The following is a 20168-nucleotide window of genomic DNA, read 5'->3' on the forward strand; positions in this document are numbered from 1 at the left end:
TTTTCAATCGCACCTGCAAAACCATTGTTATTATTACGGTATCAATCAGCAATTGATCAATTTGTAAATGAGCAACCTATTTCTATAACACTCCATTCGTGGAAAATAATGGAGCAATAAAACAATAGCGCAATGTCATAAGTGTGTATTAAGTCGGTTAATGGCATGGATTAGAACGTGAGTGGATAAGAATGGCCTTGGGCCTTGCCCATGCCATTCTTATCCACTCACGCTCTAATCCTTGGCCATTATCCTATACGTATTTTGGTAAATATTAAATGTCGGGTTATATGAAGGTCATGAAAATATTCTTAAAATGTTTTATACGAAAAAACACTACAAAACGTGAAAATTTACTGTAAAATATTTTCGGCAAACATATTTGGAAAATATTTGTCAACACTTAATATTATGTATTACATTAAGTGTGCAAAAATGTTTTCTGAATGTTATTAAAATGTTTTTAATAATCTTTATATAACCTGACATTTCAATGGTTTCTGTAAAACGTTTTGTGTTTGCTAGGGTGTCACCTCATTACTTTACTCGGACCTTTGGATGTATTGTATCTTTTGGTATACCTACCATTCACATACAAGACACCACATTAAAAACCTAGGGTATTTTAAAGGAATCCCATATAAGGTAATAGGATTTTACTTTAAAAAGACACAGTGTAACTCTGCTGTATGTAGCACCAGCTATTTAACAATCAAAATCTACACACACCCCTCCCATCAACATGCTATCATCTTACGGGTGTGCCCATATTAAAGGTGGCACCCTTTTTCGATGATACCATGAATTTGGCAATTTGGTATAAGGTTGCTGAATTCATGGGTGTCGGCGAAAAAGAGTGGCACCACCGCACCATACAGAAACACTCCTATCCCATCCAAGTTGTCAATGTAGCAGTTGAAACATTTTTTTTTTAAATGTGTTCTACAGGCGAATGGAATTGCTAAGTAGGGTTGGTCTGTTGTTTCTTGCTTTTTTCAAATTGTTTTTCTGGAAGAGGGTAAATAACCTAAAAATCACCAAAACCTTAAAAAATCTGAAAAACATATTTTGAAAATTGTATACTTTATTGACAGCAATTTTTTTCGAAAAGTTTCAGTCAAAATCAATCCAATTCAGTCAAAAACATCATAGAGCTATAAAAAAAAAACCCACAAAATGCAAAACCTGGGTCAGTCAGGCCTGTAGAACAGGGTTTTTTGTCACCTAATGAATAAGGTAGTAAAAATACCATTCATAATTAAAAGATGGACTGCTCCATTTTAATTTCTAATTTTATTGGTATTTTTATACCTGTTGGTATTTTCATACCTGCCAATGTTCCAATGTCAGAAATAGCAGACCGTCATCCAAAGAAGCAATTGCTTTTTGCTTGTGCTGTGAAAAGAATACTTCATTGCTTCATTTCACCAATTTGTCCTCAGCTATGTTTTATTTCCAGATTTTTGAACAACCATTTTGCCACAGTTCACTGGCTACTTTTACTAGTCCACAGCATCATGGATTTTACTAAGCTTGCACTATTATTTAATATTGATATGTCAGTAGTTGGGTGCTGAACTTGTACCAGGTGCCCTATGCATATTGTGTGACAGCCATACACATTTGTAAATGTAAAGTACACAAGTGGTAAGTTGGGATTGGGACTTCATTGACACTCTTATTAACAAAAACCTTATAATGTTCACAAGTTGCACAAAGTATAGAGCAGGCATGAGAATGATCATCCATGAAAAAACCTGAAAGTTTGAAAAAGCCTGAAAAAGCACGTGAAATTAGGCTAAAAAGGCCAAAAACAGGCAGAAATTTGGACCAAAGAAAAGCCGTAAACCTGAAAATTCTCATGCCTGATAGAGTAAGTGAACTTGATATAAACAGGTATTATCTTATGGGTTTGGGGGCTTTTCTGAGTCAGAGTCTGATGAAGAGTTATCTGAGTCTGATGATGAGCTATCTGAATCTGATGATAAACTTGCAGAGGATGACTTGACTGATGTTTGGTCTCCAACATCACCTGTGCTCGAAGATGCTGTCATGTCATCGTTGTTCTCATCTGTTGGTGCAGTGAGATGGTCTGGTATCGACTCCAGATGGCACTAAAAGAAGGGGAAAGCAATAATGACTACAATTTATGTTTATATAATAAGAAACCTGATAACACAAACTCGTGATAACATGCCCTAAAATCATCAGCCAGGGTAACTTTTGTGTTAACAAGTGTCCACTGTAACATAATCAGTTGATAAAAAAAACCACTTGTGTTTCAATCTGTTTGTCCCCAACACCACACATTTTGTTAACATTTATCAGTGAATCGTGAGTTGTCAATCATACATGGCATCTCTTTGTGTTCATTCAGTTAACTTTCATGCCAGCACAAAGCGCCGCAAATTCCAGACATGGTCGTTTATGCTGTGGTTAGTGATACATGTTCTGAATCACACTGAACTATATCACTCATTGACAACAACAAAAATCATATAACCACAAAGACAAATATAGGGGAGTTAGCAAAACTGGTCAGACAGAGGGAGAACGATCACTGACAAAATTGGATGTGTGTTTGTTTGTTTGTTTAAATGGTCTCTCCGTGTGGAGACACACTTGGGTCCTGATGGGACCAGACTCAAACAAAATGCTCAAGCCAGGCTAAAAAGCCTATATAAGCAGGATGTGGAAAATCTATGAATAGCGCACAAACTAGGGTTCATGTATGATGGGCAAATGGATTACAGAGAAGTCTATGGAATGATTGGCCCTCATTAACAGATGATTGGCCCTCATTAACAGATGATGCTGGGACTTTACCACTTGTTGAATCGTGTACACTTATTAGTAGCCTACATGTATTTCTTCAGAAGTTGCTATAATTTCTTTGATGTTTAAAAATGTGATTCAATTGATGCAAGCTTTTAATGGGGAATAAAGACAAAATTTTAGGCTTACCTTTTTGACTTGCATTGCTACACCTTCGGGTAGATTTCTTTCTATGTACTCCAAGAACACATCAGCCGTACTCCCTGTCAAGTGCTTCAACTGAAATCAACAATAAAAATCAACCACATAAACAGTGTGCTTAAGTGAGTATTTATTTCTACATTGGTGTATATGTACTATTTTCCTTCTTGGTGAAGATGTAATGTCAGTGTGTATTTCATTAGGTGCAGCTTTAAAGTGATGGCGTACATACAAATTTGCGCATGTTTAAAGACATCTAATATATATGTGCGCGACACAGCTGTCTTGCCAAGAAGAAAAATAGTATAGTATCAATAGCATACCAACTGGGGATTGCACCTCAACTGAAAAAGAAACAACAATTCAGGGACTTTGCTGCTTCAAGAGCGCACACCCTAGACATTCCACAAATAACCTTCGCAACCAGGATCAGCTCCCCAAGTTTTGTACGGGTTACAACAAGACAAATTAACAGCAAGTTCCTTGTCCAGGGGCATTTCAAGCTTACTCAATATTTCCATGAGAGCGTACTAGGCAGTAGGCACCACCAGGGTTCAAACCCGCAACCTCTCGCACCATAGTCAAACGCCTTATTGATTAATCTTCAGTAGATTGAGGATTCAATCTACTCTGATGTGAGTTATCATTTTATATTACACACATCAATACATTCAGATATCAGTAATTTCAGGGTTAGCATAGTTGGCACACACAGCCAGTATGCAGGCAACAGATCTCAACTTTCCCTTTTCCCTCTTTGTTTCACAGGGACAATTATGTTTGGTAGATTTTACAATCCTGTCAGTGCTTATGCCATGGAATCCATTCTGATCCTTTGCGCCATTGAGTAGACACAGTATTTGTAATCATAACTTACCATGATTACCCTGAAGTGAGTTCTCATCTCATACTGTACTCTGTGCTTCTTGTAAATGAATCTAGATTTCAACAATGTCAATCTGTGGATTTTCCTCTTTGGTTTCAATCTACAAGGAGGGTAAATACAATAAAGAAATCAGTTTCCACAAGTATTGAAATATTTGTAGGTTTAAGTAGTAGTTACCATATTCCACCCAATTAGTGCACTCAAATGTCATGTTGGTGTTTGAGATCCCATTTGTTACTTGGAGAGTTGACAGTGGCATACGCTAAGCAGGGTCCCATTTGTCAGCCAGTCAGGGGAATTCTACCTATTTGGGGAGAATTCCAATGTAGGGGCTTTATCAAATACAGTTTTGGGGTACATGTACCAGTGGCTGGGATTTAAGACTTTGGGTCCCATCTTGAAAAACCTACCCATGTATCTGGAGTTTAGTTTCAGAACAGAAGGCCAAATCTAGGGGCTTAGGATTTTAGTTGAGAACCAATTTTTTCAAAAGATGTTTAGTTTTGGGAACCAAATTTACTCCCATTTAAGGCTACATGTATATGTGTGAAGTAAAAAAATAATATGTTCCCAATACTGAAAGTTTGGAGAATCTTTGTGTTGAACTAAACGGGATCATGTCAAAGATGACATGGGATCATGCTGCAACTGAGAATTATGAACAGCAATGTCTTACACCCTGCTCAAGTGAAGCATAACATGCACTATTCCTAAAAGAGGGTGGTCTGATGTACAACCTCAATTACCTCACACTTTTTCACCATCAAAACCAATATTTTGGTATCCATTGGAAAGGCCAAATGTTTGACCCTGTGAAATATTAGCTGAAAGATGTGTTGTTTGGAATCTATAAGCCAAAGTTTGATGAACGTGGGTTAACCTACTTATTATTTCATTCAGGTAGCCCCATTTGAAATTCACACTCCCTGCATGGAAGATTAAGGTTGTGTCTTCCACAGGGGGTTTATGTGTTTAATCTGGAATAGCCCATTCTATGGAAACTTCAAATACACATTTTGGCTCGCATATCAAAAGAAAATGAAATACCAAGATGGAAAGTGAAGGGTCAGGGTTATTTAAGAAAAGGGGGAAATGGCATGTGATGATACCGTAAAACCCCGTCTACAAGCATATATAGTGCTTTTGATGAAAGCTAAATTAATTGGAAACAAGCGTAAGTATGTCAATACAACAGATTGTTCTTAAAATAATACTTGTTTGTATATATACTTGGATCTGTAATTTATTTGCTCAAACTCCTTAATGGCGCCTGGATTAATGTAGCTTTCATCAGACGCACTCTATATGCTTGTCTAGTAGACGAGGTTTTACCGTATTGCACCATCCTACTTTCATATACAATGTAAATGGTTCTGAATTTGATTGAACCTATGTACATTTTACTTACATGTTATCTATTTGAATGCCTAATTCCTGTGCTGCCATGGAAACAAACATCTGGTAACTTTCTAACACAGCGTCGTCATGTCCTTTACACCTCAGCTCTATCCATTTATATAATGTGTCTTCGTCAGGATTCTAAAAGCAAAAACATTTAGTCATGAATTCACGTTCATACATGCGTTGTGAAAGCATGTATGATGGTCGAGTGTAAGTCTTAAACAGCCATAAATGCCTGGCTGCTTACTGTGATAGTCAAAAAACTATTTTGTAAGTCAAAAAAACTATTTTGTCAGTTGGAGTGTTGGAATTACAAAGTGCATCATACGCCACTATTTGATACATTTTTTACTTTCTTTACCATTTTCTTACCATTTGCAAAGTTAGTTATTTAATTACTTAATTTTCAGCTTTGGGACTTGGCGTAATTGAAGAGGACAATATTTAAAACCTATATACCCAAAATTGCAAGTAAACAGGTGGTATAAGACGAGATTGCCAGTGGACTTAAATTTACCAAATCCCACAGTCTGCCTCTTACTCAATACCAACTATTCTCACTTAAAAGCAACTTACCTTAACTTGTTCATGTAATGAGCTGTAATATCTTAGTGTCGAAGTAGAGATTGATGAACTGGCTGGTCTTATATGGTTGAAAAATCTATTATTTTGAACCGGATCTGTAATGGAATCAATCAATTCATTTCAATATTCCTACACACAAAAAATAGGATCCCTGTGTCAATATTGTACAATGTGAATGAGCAAGACTTTAAGACGTGATACACACAAGTATTTTTCATCAAAGTATAATTTCCTGATTATAATTAACAAATGATGAGAACAGTCACATGGTTGGCACTTCATCATCGTATCGTGATCACTTCTAAAAAGGTGTATATCAGGGACATCTGTGTGTAACATCTGTCTGGACTCTGCTAAGTTGCTATGCATGTGTGGATATATGTCCCCGCTTTGCTGGAGAAAATCATATGTGTGTATCCCCAGTTAGATAGTATGGAATCACATATGTGTATTCGTCTGATTCTGTACTAAGCAAGGGGATCTCACCGCCATGTCTAACTACATGTAATGCATTTGGCGCTCTCTAGGGGGGGTTATATAGCCCCATCAGCATATAGTAATCAAATTGAGGATAATCCCTGTTTGCAGACATACATTTGTATCCCCAGTTTATCGGAATGAAATGGAAATGTATCCCTGTTTTACAAACACACACACACCACAGCAATTACGAAGTCAATATCACTGTTCATTGAGTAAACATACAATTATGGAATGCGGATGCACAAGAAATATTTGTGCGCAAGTATGGGATAATCATGCTAAAATTTGCTCAATAAATAGAAATTTCATTTTTCAGGAATGATGGCACGATTGGAGTATGCTGATGACATGGATCAGACACACAGTGCTCAAGAGGGTAAAGAAACACTTGTGTGGACTGGGTCTTTTATTTTCAACTATGTTTTAATGGGCTATTCCAGTTGAAATCCATACACCCTCTGTGGAAGACATGACCTTACTCTTCAACATGTATAGGGAGTGTGAAATGAAGTAGGTGACTCCACTTCAAATATACAACCCCAATGTGTGGGGAGATTAAGTTCTTGTCTTCAGGGTGTATGGATTTCAACTGGAACATCCCAATACTACTGTTAGTAGCCTGCCCAATCTATGTGTAATGTTGCAATTTAAAGACGCTTTGTGATCAAGAAGGTTAGTGCCAAAGACAGCACATGCTTTACTATAATCATGTAATTTACATATAATTTATCCAAGAATAAAATCATATTGATGATCTCCTATTTCTAATAACTTACCATTATTTATGGCATGAAGTCTTGAACATAACACCCTGTGAAAAAACAAGAAATTCACATTCAACACTTTTTGAATCATCATATCCATAACCATATGGGTCAAAAAGGATCAAATTGTGACTTCAATTTTGACCAAAAGAAGTTGGATATTTTAAGGTATATTTTCGAAACAAAGAAAAAATTATAAAATTGCAGAAAACCATTACCAGTGTTCTTTTCTTTTCTTGACTTAAGACCACAAATAAATATTATGCAAAAGTGGGTAATGGTGAATCCAACGGACGAGGACACAAAACACATCAAGGATCAATAAATGATACAAGAGGATACCTTGAATATAAACAACAGAAAGGAAAACGAGCAAGGTACACCAACTTGATGTGGGGAAACAAGTAAAATACAGACTAAACAATATGCAGGGGGGGTGCAAAACCAGCAAATGTAGGCATAGGAAGTAAGCAAAGTTCGATAGCCAAAAATTACCAGTTCCAAGGCTCACAAAAGTGCTAAACCTGCAACAACAACAAGGATCAATGGTAATACAAAACTGCACTAGAACATGTGATGAAAATCACTGTGCATATAAACAGACACGCTAAACCAAACATCCAGAGTAGGCACAAAATAAGCAAAGTTCGATGGCCAACAATTGCCAATTCCAGAGCCCACAAGAGTGTCAGGAAAACAGTACACTGGAAGTGATGAAAATCACTGTGTACATAGCAGTCAAACACTAAGCGGACAAAAAACAACCGACGTTTCGAGCAGATAAACTGCTCTTCTTCAGGGACAGACAACAAAATATAAAAGCAAACAACAAAAACTACATGCTGTAATTTAAAAACAAATTCAAGTCAAAAACTGAAGGCAAGTGTCAAATCAAATAGAACTCAGTAGCAAACAAGATAAGCTCAGAGCAAAATAAGCATGTCTTACTTCAATGAAGCACAGTTTTGACTTGAATTTGTTTTGGAATTGGCAATTTTTGCCATCGAACTGTATTTTGTGCCTACTCTGGATGTTTGCTTTTGTTTATATGCACAGTTTTTCATTGTCTAGTGCAGTTTTGTATGAAGTTGTTGTTGCAGGTTTAGCACTTTTTGTGAGCCTTGGAACTGGTCATTTTTGGCTATCGAACTTTGCTTACTTCCTATGCCTACATTTGCTGGTTTTGCCCCCCCTGCATATTGTCTAGTCTGTATTTTACTTTTTGGTGTACATCGATTTGGATATTTAGGGTAAGTTGTTATGGCTGATGAAAATATTTGGCATGGAAAATCAAATTTGGCGCTTTTCTCAAAAACTGCTCATTTTTGCAGAAATCTGAAGTGCTAGTTGGATTCCTTGTATCATTTTCTTTCTGAAAATGTATACTTTTATGTACTTATCATCATTACTTTTAAAGATACAAATTATAATACAAAATAATGTCTTAAAATTTCCCACTTTTGAGTGATCCTGCATGCCACGTTAATCTGTAACTAGTTCATAAGCCCAAAAAAAAGTTGTTTGTTTGTCCTCCACCGCCCGCTACTTAGATTAAGACCTGACCAATGTTGGGTTTTTTTCAATTTTTTTTAATATAAAAAATAAGTAAAATTCAATTTTTTTTTCCGATTTGGCGTATCTCTGGACCTAGCTAGAGCTAAATGCTAAGATCTTTCATGGTTGAAAATTAAAAAAGCCCCAAAAAACATTTTGTGTCTTCAATATGCAAAGTTATAACTTCATGTTATAGTCTTATTATTTTTAGTGACTTCAAAATACATTGAATTTGAAATCATTAATTATAACTTTAACTGCATATTAAAGAAACAAAATGTTGGTTTTTTAAGTCACCATGAATGATTGTAGCATTTAGCTCTAGAAAGGTCCAGGAATAGGCCAAATCCGAAAAAAAAATTAAAACAACAAAAAATGTTTTGCCTAATTTGTAATTTTACAATTTTTGTTTATATATATGGTTTGAGGTAAAGGTCAATTACATCACAGCATGCGTAACTGGCTTTGTTGATGTTCCTTGTACGATCACCATCCCAAATCCCACAACATCTCCATGTACTCACCATGAACACGAATAATTCTTTGTTAATTGCTGCAGTACTGGTCTGTGTGTTAGAATGCTCCATCTGCAAGGTACGGTAACCTACAAAACGTGAAGTGGAAAAAAGGTTTGCTGAGTAGTAGAAATAGAACTGTTCCCTGAAGTCTGTGTGGCTAATTTGGATGAGATAATAAAAGTTACACACACTTGTAAATTTTTAAAATTTATAATGTTAAAACATTATAATGTTATTGCAGAACCTTATATTATATTGAATATTGAATTACATTGAATTTGAATGCATTTTGATATCATTAAATGAGTATGACATGAAAACAAAGTATCAATTTTCATATTCAAAACACAAAACATCGTGCAAAACATTTTTTTTTCAGGTCAACCATGAATGATCCTAACATTTAGGTCTAGGTCCAGGGACACTACAAAACCGAAAAAAAATAACTTAAAACTTCTTTCTTTTTTTAAATAATTTTGGGGACCCGGGCAATTAAAGTAAAATTTTAATTTTTGTCAATTTTCGGAAATAAGGGCCAAAAACATGCATTTTTAGGGCGTTTTTCGACCTTTTTTTCGTATTCTGAGACAATCAAGCCCAAAGACTTGAACAAAGACTAATTTCAAGTTACCGGTATGTATTATAATTTTTGGAAAACACATTTTCCAATCTTTTCATAACCAATTAGCAAAAATAACATATACATGTATCTATACTATTAAAGAGGAACTTGCCGATAATCGATACTGATCGATTCATCGGTATCATCTCAGAGATTATAGATGAAAAATAAATTAATAAATAGATAAATAAATAAGTTCTAGCATTTCTAGATGAATGGTAAATGCATAGATAGATAGATAAATTAATAAATACAAATAATTATTTGGATTTATTCGGTAAATTCAAGGTAGGCCTAGGCATATATTGGAAAGTAATTTGCGTTTATTCGTTTGTCATGTTGTGATGAATTTCGATGGGGAGTGTGGGGCATTATTAGCATGGTAACCGCAACCGTTATAATATAATATCTCAACAATGGCGTAGATTTCTTTTTGACATTGGGGGGAGGGATGAAAACATTTCTTGAAGTAGGCATATTAATAGTGAATCCAGCATCTTTTGGCAACATTAACAATGGTGTAGATTTCTTTTGACATGGGGGATGGGTCCGTTTAAATCAATTTCTTGCAATAGGCCTACAGTGAAGCCAGCATCTTGGTGACAGAATAATTTATGGCAAGCTAATTAGGCCTACTGGTGAATTATATTGTGCAAAAGTGGAACAAATTCGCACGAAGACCGCAAAAATTGGCACTTTATAGTTTGGCCAAAAATGAGGTTAATTTTGTCAGAAACCCACATCTATTATACATGTGTCAACTTGGGGGTGATTGTACGGACCATTGACCTTATCAAAATATTGGGGGGTATCCCCACCCCACCACCGAATTTACGCCTATGTAACTCAACCTTCTTGAAACCCAGTGTTGCTATAGGCCTACTTGATGAAACAGAAACAAATATAAAAGAAAGAACGAACGAAAGAAAGAAAGAAACCCACATACATGCGTCAACATGGAGGTGATTCAGTAGACCATGCCCCTTATCAAAATATTGAGGAATTTATTACTCACCCCGGGATTTATGCCTATGTAAAGAAAGAAGGAAGGAAGGAAAAAAGGAAGGAAGGAGGAAAGGAAGGAGGGAAGGAAGGAAAAGGGAAAGAAAGAGGGAAAGAAAGAAAGAGAGAAACAACGGGAAAGGAAGAAAGAGAAAGGGAGAGAGAAACGAAAAGAAAGAAAGGGAAAGACAAAGAAAAAATACAATGTAAGTAAAAAGGGGAAGTAAAGAGGGAAGGAAAGAGGGAAAGAAAGAGGGAAAGAAAGAGGGAAAGAAAGAGGGAATGAAAGAAAGAAAGAAAGAAAGAAAGAAAGAGAACCAATGGGAAAGCAAGAGAGAGAAGGGGAGAGATAAACGAAAAGAAAGAAAGGGAAAGACAAAGAAAAAATAGACAGACAGAAAGAAAGAAGAGAGAGAGAAAGAAAGTGAACAACCAAGAAAAAGAAAGAGAAATGGAACGCAGGAAAGAGAGAGAGAGAAACTGCAAAGTAGAGGCAACAAATGAATATTAACATGGCATGGGCAACATCAGAGCTCTAAAATATCTTCAAAATTCCCTCATTTTTACCACCTCAATCAAAGCAGGGAGTACTCAAAACCCTAAATATTGGAATATCATATAGTACTGCTTCAGTGTTTCATCACTCATCAACAATTTTGTGCCTGCAGTTGGAAGAAATTTGCCACCTTTTTCTATTCAGCTGTTGAGTCTAGTCTGGTGCCGAATTTGGAAGCCATGCAATGCATCTCCACACACATGCATTTAGACGTTCGCCTTTCGTATCTCTTTCCTTGTTGGAAAGGTATAACGTTGAGGAGATAGGAACATGTACAGAAGATCCGGGACCTACTCTGCCATGTTTGGCTGAGTAGCAGTACATGAACACGGTCTTTTGTACCTATGTAAATTAGTCATTGTGTAAAGCTGAGTATATACCAAGACTGAATCATTGTCGCTAACTACACAAGTTATGTGTGCAATTTTAGAGAACGTTGACCGACAGAGGGTGTCAATATAGGCCTACGTGTCGCGGGACATGTCGCTTTTGAAAAACAGCGAATCATGCGCATGCTCAGCAGGCAAATCGATGGCGATTTAGTACACTGACCATGCGTGCGATTCAGGTTTCTCCAAAAGCGATTGAGTATAAATGCATCTTTAGAAATGACCGGCGATTGTGTGTTCTCAAGTGGGTTTTATCATGTTAATTAGTGACCTCGATCAAGCATTGAAATGCTGTCATTTTTTGTACTGGATCGTTCACGCATCTCCAACAAATTTTTCAATGTAAGTGCCTCTGGCCCTAGTAGAAGTAAAAATGGATACTATGGCCAGAGTTCTAGGGCTACATGCATTGTAGGTCATCTACTTCATATGCTTGGTTGTCTCACTTACAGCCTTCTCATCAACCAGTGGAATATTATACAGCTATAGTTAAAGCCTGGATTGTTTATTATATGTCACGTTTTTGTATGGGGACTTCGACAGGTCAGTGATTGCTTCCTTGTTCTTACTTCTGGAATTTAAGCTTACCTATCACTGCTGTGTGGAAGAAGACATTTGCTTACTTGCTCAGGCTTTTATAAGTACCTAGTGTGTATTGCGGTGACTATTCAGTTCACAATGAAGCATTCTTTGTGTCTTCAAACTCTTGTGGGAGTCGTGGCTTTATCGTCTCTCGTGTGTACGCAAAAGAACTCCTACGTAATTGACATTGACGCCATTCATAACATGGGGCTATCCACCAAAAGTTCCATGTGGTATCCTACCTCATGCTTTATCAACCTGTCTCACAGTAATCACATGGGGTTTCTACAAACAAACCTCCTTTCCAGCCTACGATGTTCACATTCCTATAGATCATCCATAAAATTGACCACTCGTAAGGATACTCTGCTGTATCTTACTGTGTTACTGATTATTCAAGCATCGGACACAGAAACAAATCCTGGGCCTATTGACTTCACGTGTGACTTTTGCAACCTACCCTGTGATCCATCAAGCCAGAGAATTATCATTTGTGATGATTGTACTAGCCATTATCACACAGACTGCATCTCGATGAGTCAATTGCACAATATTTTAACAAAACCTAATGCCTCCTGGATATGCTCATGTGGAACCTCAAATTACAGTACCTGCTTGTCAGACAGTTTCTCTATGGAAAGTTCTAACAACTACGAGGTACTCTCATCTCTCACTGATGGCAACTTAACATCCTTGCATGACATTAGTGATCCTGGTTCACCTCTGGATACATCATCACCCAAGAAACCTAAGGTGTCGCAGAAGAGTAACAGTACCCTCAAAGTCTTAAATGTTAACTTCCAGAGTATTCAGGCAAAGAAAGCTAGCTTTTGGAATGTTATTGACTCTCTCAACCCAGATGTAATAATTGGCAGTGAAACATGGATAAACCCAGACATTTATAACGATGAAATCCTACCACCTGATTACACCACTTATCGAAGAGATCGTTCCGATGGATATGGTGGTGTCCTCCTGTCTATTAAATCAGATCTGATCAGTCAAGAAATAGACATGGGTTCAGAAAGTTCTTGTGAATTTATTGCAGCCAAAGTTGAACTTACCAGCAAAGATCCCCTGATCATATGTTCAGCCTATAGACCACCTAAAGATAGTGAAGAAAACGCATTCAAGCTGTGGTCTACCATCTCCGACCTTGTTCATGACAATCCGAATACTATGGTGTGGGTTGGAGGTGATTTCAATTTACCAGATATAAGTTGGTCAACAATTAGCATCATTGGTAATAGAGTTAAGCGATCAATCAATGAGTCTTTCATCTCAACTATTCAAGACCTTGGACTTGAACAGATTGTTGAATTCCCAACCCGTCTTCAGAACACTCTCGACTCGTTTCTTACAAATCGTCCAACACTGGTGAATAAGTGTGAACCATATCCTGGTGTTAGTGACCATGAGATCGTTATTGCATGTAGTAATACAAATGTAAGACGTCAAAAGCCAGTTAAGAGAAAGATCTTTATGTGGAATAAGGTAGATTCAAATACAATCAAACACAAGCTGTCTAGTTTTGCAGATGAATTTACATCAAACTTTGACTCGTCAACTCCCATTAGCGATTTATGGTCTACCTTCAGAAATCAGTGCATGAACGTAATGGACGAGTTGGTTCCATCTAAAATGTCCTCTTCCCAAGTTCACCAACCTTGGATTAACTCAACCGTCAAACGTCTTGCAAAACGCAAACAAAAAGCTTACAAAAAGGCAAAAACAACTAATCATGAAGATGATTGGAAGTACTACAAGAAACTCAAACGCATTGACCAGCAGAAATGTAGACAAGCGTACCATGATTATGTGCATGACATGGGGAGAAATGTTGATCAGAATCCAAGGAAATTTTGGAGATTTGCACAGGGTAAACGATGTGACAACAGTGGCGTTGCCCCTTTGTATCAAGATGGAATTACCTTCAGTGACAGCAAAGTGAAGGCCGAGATTCTGAATAAGCAATTTACATCAGTTTACACAAAGGAAGATTCCAATAATCTACCTGATCTTGGCTCATCACCTTATCCTAAATTGCCTGACATCAACATTGACTGTGAAGGTGTTCTGAAACTTCTTCAAAATCTGAAGCCGCACAAAGCTGCTGGCCCTGATAACATCCCAACCAGATTGCTCAAAGAATATGCAGATGAGCTTGCACCATGCCTGACTTTGATTTTTCAAGCTTCACTTGCTCAAGGTGAAATTCCAACTGACTGGAAGTTTGGGCATGTTGCACCGATTTTCAAGAAGGAGACAGACACAAAGCATCCAACTACCGTCCTATAACTCTCACATCTGTTAGTTGCAAATTAATGGAGCATATCTTGCATAGTACCATCATATCACACCTTGAAGATCACCATATCTTGTCAGATGCCCAGTATGGCTTCAGGAAAAAACGGTCGTGTGAGGCTCAACTGATACGCACTGTTCATGATTTGGCAAAAGGGTTGAATGAGCGTCAACAAATTGACGCAATATTATTAGACTTCTCCAAAGCCTTCGATGTTGTGCCACATAAGCGCCTCCTTCATAAGTTATCTCACTACGGGATAGGTGGTAATACCTTGGCGTGGATTGAGGATTTCTTATCTAATCGCTCCCAGCGTGTTCTACTTGAGGGGCAAGTCTCATCTGTAACATCTGTAACATCTGGAGTCCCGCAGGGGTCCGTCCTGGGCCCCTTGCTTTTTCTAGTTTTTATCAACGACTTGCCAGAGTGTGTCACATCAACCACGCGCCTATTTGCAGATGACTCTCTGCTCTACCGAGTCATCAAAAGTCCCGACGATGCCAGACTGTTACAAGAAGATTTAAACTCTCTCCAGATATGGGAAAAGCAGTGGGGTATGTCATTCAATCCTGATAAATGTGAGGTCCTGCGTATTACCAACAAGCGATCTCCCATTCACACCACTTATTCACTACATGGCCAACATCTAGCCTTAACAACCAATTCCAAATACCTGGGAGTAACCATCAGCTCTGACTTATCCTGGAATGCTCACATCAACACCATAACCAAAAAGGCAAACCAGACACTTGGTTTCCTGCGGCGAAATGTCAGCAAATGTCCTCCTGACATTAAGACCAAGTGCTACGAGAGCTTGGTCCGCCCAATTCTTGAGTATTCATCATCTGCCTGGGCACCCCACACGCAACGAAATATCCAGAGTCTAGAATCTGTACAGAGACGGGCAGCACGATTTGTAACTAGTGATTATCGCCGTACCAGTAGCGTCACTAACATGCTTCAGTCACTGCAGTGGGATACACTACACCAACGGAGGATGAGATCGCAGGTGGTGATGTGTTACAAAATTGTAGCATCCATTGTGGATATTCCAGCTGCTGACTACCTTTCCATCAGAAGTGGCAGGAACATTGACTCACTGAGAGGCCACAGTCATAAGTTCGTCCAACAGCGTGCAAGAGTTCTAGCTTTCCAGTACTCGTTCTTTCCATATACCATCAAGCTATGGAATGATCTTCCTCCATCCTCGTTGCAGCTCCGTCCGTAGAAGCATTTCGGCACGGACTTGCTAGCATCCAGCTTCCATAATTGCTGATGATATTTTTACTCGCACAAAGCACTGTATATAATAAACTTTCGTCACGTTCATCACTAGCACTTTTGTTCGCCTCGCCATGTTATTATTCAAGGTGCAGCAATACTCAATTTTGAGGGATGCACTGTATCGAATGAAGATGAAGATGAAGAAAATGGTACATGTAGGCCTACCACATTACTAACCGCGTAATAATAATTGAGCTGTTAAGGGCTGGGGTATGAACGTTTGGACAGTATTTATTTTGGGACATTAGAGCACATCAGACATATCGAATTGCATTCTGAATACTGAAGAATGTCATTCTGATATCAAATAATTTTGATTTTTGAAATTCGCAATTTAATTTTATGGCAAATCATTAACAAGAGCACCAATGGCGCTGTGGCTCTGTGCTTTTTTGAATGTGAAAGTAATTGCAGTCGAATGTGCAACAGGTGAAATCATATACATTGTATGTGCCAGATCACACGCAATCATACATCTTGCTGGTTGGTAGCTATATCTTATTTGCAGAGCATAATACATCCATCAATAAGTTTCATATCCACATGAGGTTTTAGTAATTTGACCACAGATGACCCTGAGTGACCTTGGATGACCCCAAAATGACATTCCAAAAATTTGGCTTGAAATGTTGACTGTACCCACCAAGTTTCATGCCCATGCGAGTTTTTAGTAACTTAACCTCAGATGACCCCTGGGTGACCTCGGATGACCCCGAAATGACCTTCCAAAAATTTGACTCTAAATGTTGACTGTACCCACAAAGTTCATGCCCATACAACAGTTTTTAGTAATTTGACCTCAGATGACCCCTTGGTGACCTCAGATGACCCCAAAATAACCGTCTGAAAATTTGACTCTAAATGTTAAGTGTACCCACCAAGTTTCATGCCCATACAAGTTTTTAGTAATTTGACCTCAGGTGACCCCTTGGTGACCTTGGATGACCCCGAAATGACCGTCCGATAATTTGACTCTAAATGTTGACTGTACCCACCAAGTTTCATGCCCATACGACAGTTTTAGTAATTTGACCTCAGATGACCCCTTGGTGACCTTGGATGACCCAAATTACCTTCCAAACTTTGACTCATAATGTTAAGTGTATCCATCAAGTTTCATGCTCATACGACAGTTTTAGTAATTTGACCTCGGATGACCCCTAAGTGACCTCGGATGACCCCAAAATGACCGTCAGAAAATTTGACTCTAAATGTTAACTGTACCCACCAAGTTTCATGCCCATACGACAGTTTTTAGTAATTTGACCTTAGATGACCCCTGGATGACCTCGAGTGACCTTCACCCACTAACCAATACAAACATGTTCTGTCTGGGGTCAAGATGCACCCGCCCACCAAGTTTGAAGAATGTGCGACCCCGAATCAGGTCGAGATCCTCTGGTCATGCTACCCCCACCACGTTTCATCATCATAGGGCTTAGCATTCTTACGGATCCCCACAAGGCGGATTTCTTCAGATTTCCAACCATTTTGTAGAAGCGTTCCGCATAAATTATGCAACTTTAACAACTAAATGCGCATACTTTTCGCCAAAAACTAATCAGGTGATCAGCAGGTGTGTATCATTCCTGTCACAAGGTTTCGTTACCATGCACCGCTATCAATTTGCGCTGATATTCGCATAAATTATGCAAATTAGCTATGTTAATTTGCATATTTTCACCGAAAACATACAATTACGGAGCAAACTTGGATACCCTTCCTCCCACCAAGTAGCGCCCCGTAGGGTCTTACGGTTCCCCAGATACAGCTCCGGACAAACATTCGGACATCCCACCCCCACACACAGACGGAAATAGTGATTACTAAGTCCCATCCTGAACAAAGTTCAGAAATGAAATTTTATCAATTTGCGCTGATTTTTGCATAAATTATGCAAATTAGCTTTGTTAATTTGCATTATTTTTCACCGAAAACATACAATTACGGAGCAAACTTAGATACCCTTCCTCCCACCAAGTAAGGCCCACGTATCGTGAGGTCTTACAGTTTCCCAGATACAGCTCCAGACGGACACACGGACATCCACACCCCGGACAGACAGAAATACTGAGGCGAGACAAAAATGAAATTTTATAACAAATTTTTGTGACTTGAGATCATTTGCATTTTTTGTAAACACCAAAACTGTTCTGTCCTGACATGTCTGTTGTGTCATGTGTGTTGAACCCGGTCCAACCGAACAATCGTAAGTTCTGTTCGGATCTGGATCTGCCTGGTCTGGATGCTGTACTCCGATTAAGCAGGACTAGCCTACATCACATCAGTGTTTATTTCTGATAGATTTCACTTCATGATTTTTTCTTCAATTTCATCACTTACGAAAGTACAAAAGTAGACAATCTAGTAGTCAGTATAACCTCGGAGCAGGGTTGGTACAATTTGTGACCCTACTTCTCATACCCGACTTTTCATACCCCACTTGACCCAACTTTTTATCGTTATGATAAATCGTTTTAGATATTTCAATGAATACTAAATAAAGTGTAAATGAAGTCTACCGAATTGAAAAGGCTAAATCAGTGTAATTGGTGAAAAATTATAATTTACAAATTATTATTTATAAACATCGCCCCTCCTCGTACGCAGCCATGATCTCCAAACCAGTCGTTCATAAGTTACCTTTTCATGAGGAAGTATATCTGTTTGTCACATTAAGACCTACGCATGGTGACATTATAAATGTCAATATTGTCATTGCATGTTATTCAGCCCTTTCACTGCTACCAACATTTGAGATTGAGTATTGACGTCAGTGTACCGCTCAGTTGCTCCAAGCAAGTTCAATGAAGTTAGCATATCAAGGCTTAATTGGTCAATGCATCGTGATATAAGCAAACACTTATTGATTGGCTTGAGCAAACTTTATAACCAGGTTTAGGAGTGTTCAGAACATGGGGGGGCTGGGCACTTGGAAATTGGAGTCAAGAAGTTTTGACCCCCCCCCCCCTCATTCCTTCCATATACATGTACGTGCTTACCTCAACAGTTTGAGTATCAACGCACAGGCTTTACGTACATGCACAGTTTTCCAGAGAACCTGAAACTTTTTGACCCCCCATCTTTGGAGATACAAAACCTTTTAGATCAACCCTTTCCAAGAATTTAAAAAACAACCTATGATTTGTGCAGTAACGAACTCAGTCCCAATTTACAAGTATGCACTAAGTTTTAATGGTTATACATTTTTTAAATTTATAGGCCTTTAAGCCTATTTCCTACACTGAAGCATGCAAGTTTTATAGGGTGACTTGTATTAAGTTTAATTTCATTGTATGCATTCTAATTTTTTCAGGTTTCATTCTTAGAACCAATAATTAAATAAAAATAACAAATTGAGAGAAACATCTGGGCACATACTCAAGATTTTTAGTGCTTTAGACTTGTTTATCAGGGGCGTAATTTTTCTTGGTCAGTGGAAAAATATAAATTTTGGGGCAAAGACGAAAAAAAATGTCGGTTGCATCATTTTGACCCGGTATTTATCAGTGGAATATATACATATACTCTTTTCTTATAGAGACTGGATAAATGTAAAGTCTTCGAGCTTCCAAAAAGAAATGTTGTATGTTCTTGTTCTTTTGGTATTTTCTTGTTAAATCTTTTTTGGCCCCCGCCCCCTAAAAAAAAAAAAAACTTTTTTGACTCCCCTTTTTAGAGACTAAAACTTTGTTGACCCCTCCATTTTGCCCATCCCCCCTCAAAGTATTTCTGAACAATCCCTTAGTCCAGGCGATTAGAATTGCACAGGGCTCAAAACTCATCAATACTAATCACAATTTTGTATCCAAATATGGCTGAACGAGGCTTTGAAATTTGAGATGAGAAAATGCTTGAAAATGCTGTTCTTTATCAATAATATTAAGGAAATGTGTATGGTATTTGCTTAATATTTGATTACCAACGGAATAAACTGCGAATATCTAACAAAACTTTAAAAATAAGTCGGGTCAGGTGGGGTATGAAAAGTCGGGTATGAAAAGTAGGGTCACAAATTGTACCAACCCCTCGGAGCAGTTCGTGTGAGACCTACGTACATGGAATAGTAGTACATGGCTTCCGAATTTGGAACTTCACATGTTCAACTTGTCATGCCAGTCGAGTCCCGCGTTTACAACTAAAATCAAACCACTTCTATATTAAGTCCATCGCTGAATTTTACAAATAACTTAAATAAACATCTTTATATTTAATAAAAAAAATATTATGGTATGCTCGTAAATGCTTGAATGACATTTAC

The 20168-nt window shown here is 37.9% G+C and overlaps 1 protein-coding gene across 1 annotated transcript in view; it reads right to left on the reverse strand.

Moving 5' to 3' along the window:
• Positions 1-260: 260 nt before the first annotated feature.
• Positions 261-20168, reverse strand: part of LOC140139256 (small ribosomal subunit protein uS10m-like) — a 32234-nt gene continuing 12326 nt past the window's right edge. Inside the window, exons 2-8 of the mRNA XM_072161037.1 lie at positions 9174-9253; positions 7108-7142; positions 5840-5943; positions 5271-5401; positions 3854-3962; positions 2965-3054; positions 261-2114 (exon numbers count right to left, since the gene is read on the reverse strand). Of these exons, the coding sequence (XP_072017138.1) occupies positions 1905-2114; positions 2965-3054; positions 3854-3962; positions 5271-5401; positions 5840-5943; positions 7108-7142; positions 9174-9253 (759 nt within the window). The 3' untranslated portion in view covers positions 261-1904. The remainder of the gene's footprint in view (positions 2115-2964; positions 3055-3853; positions 3963-5270; positions 5402-5839; positions 5944-7107; positions 7143-9173; positions 9254-20168) is intronic.

This window comes from Amphiura filiformis, chromosome 18 (genome assembly GCF_039555335.1).
Source record: "Amphiura filiformis chromosome 18, Afil_fr2py, whole genome shotgun sequence".
NCBI classification, from domain to species: Eukaryota; Metazoa; Echinodermata; class Ophiuroidea; order Amphilepidida; family Amphiuridae; genus Amphiura; species Amphiura filiformis.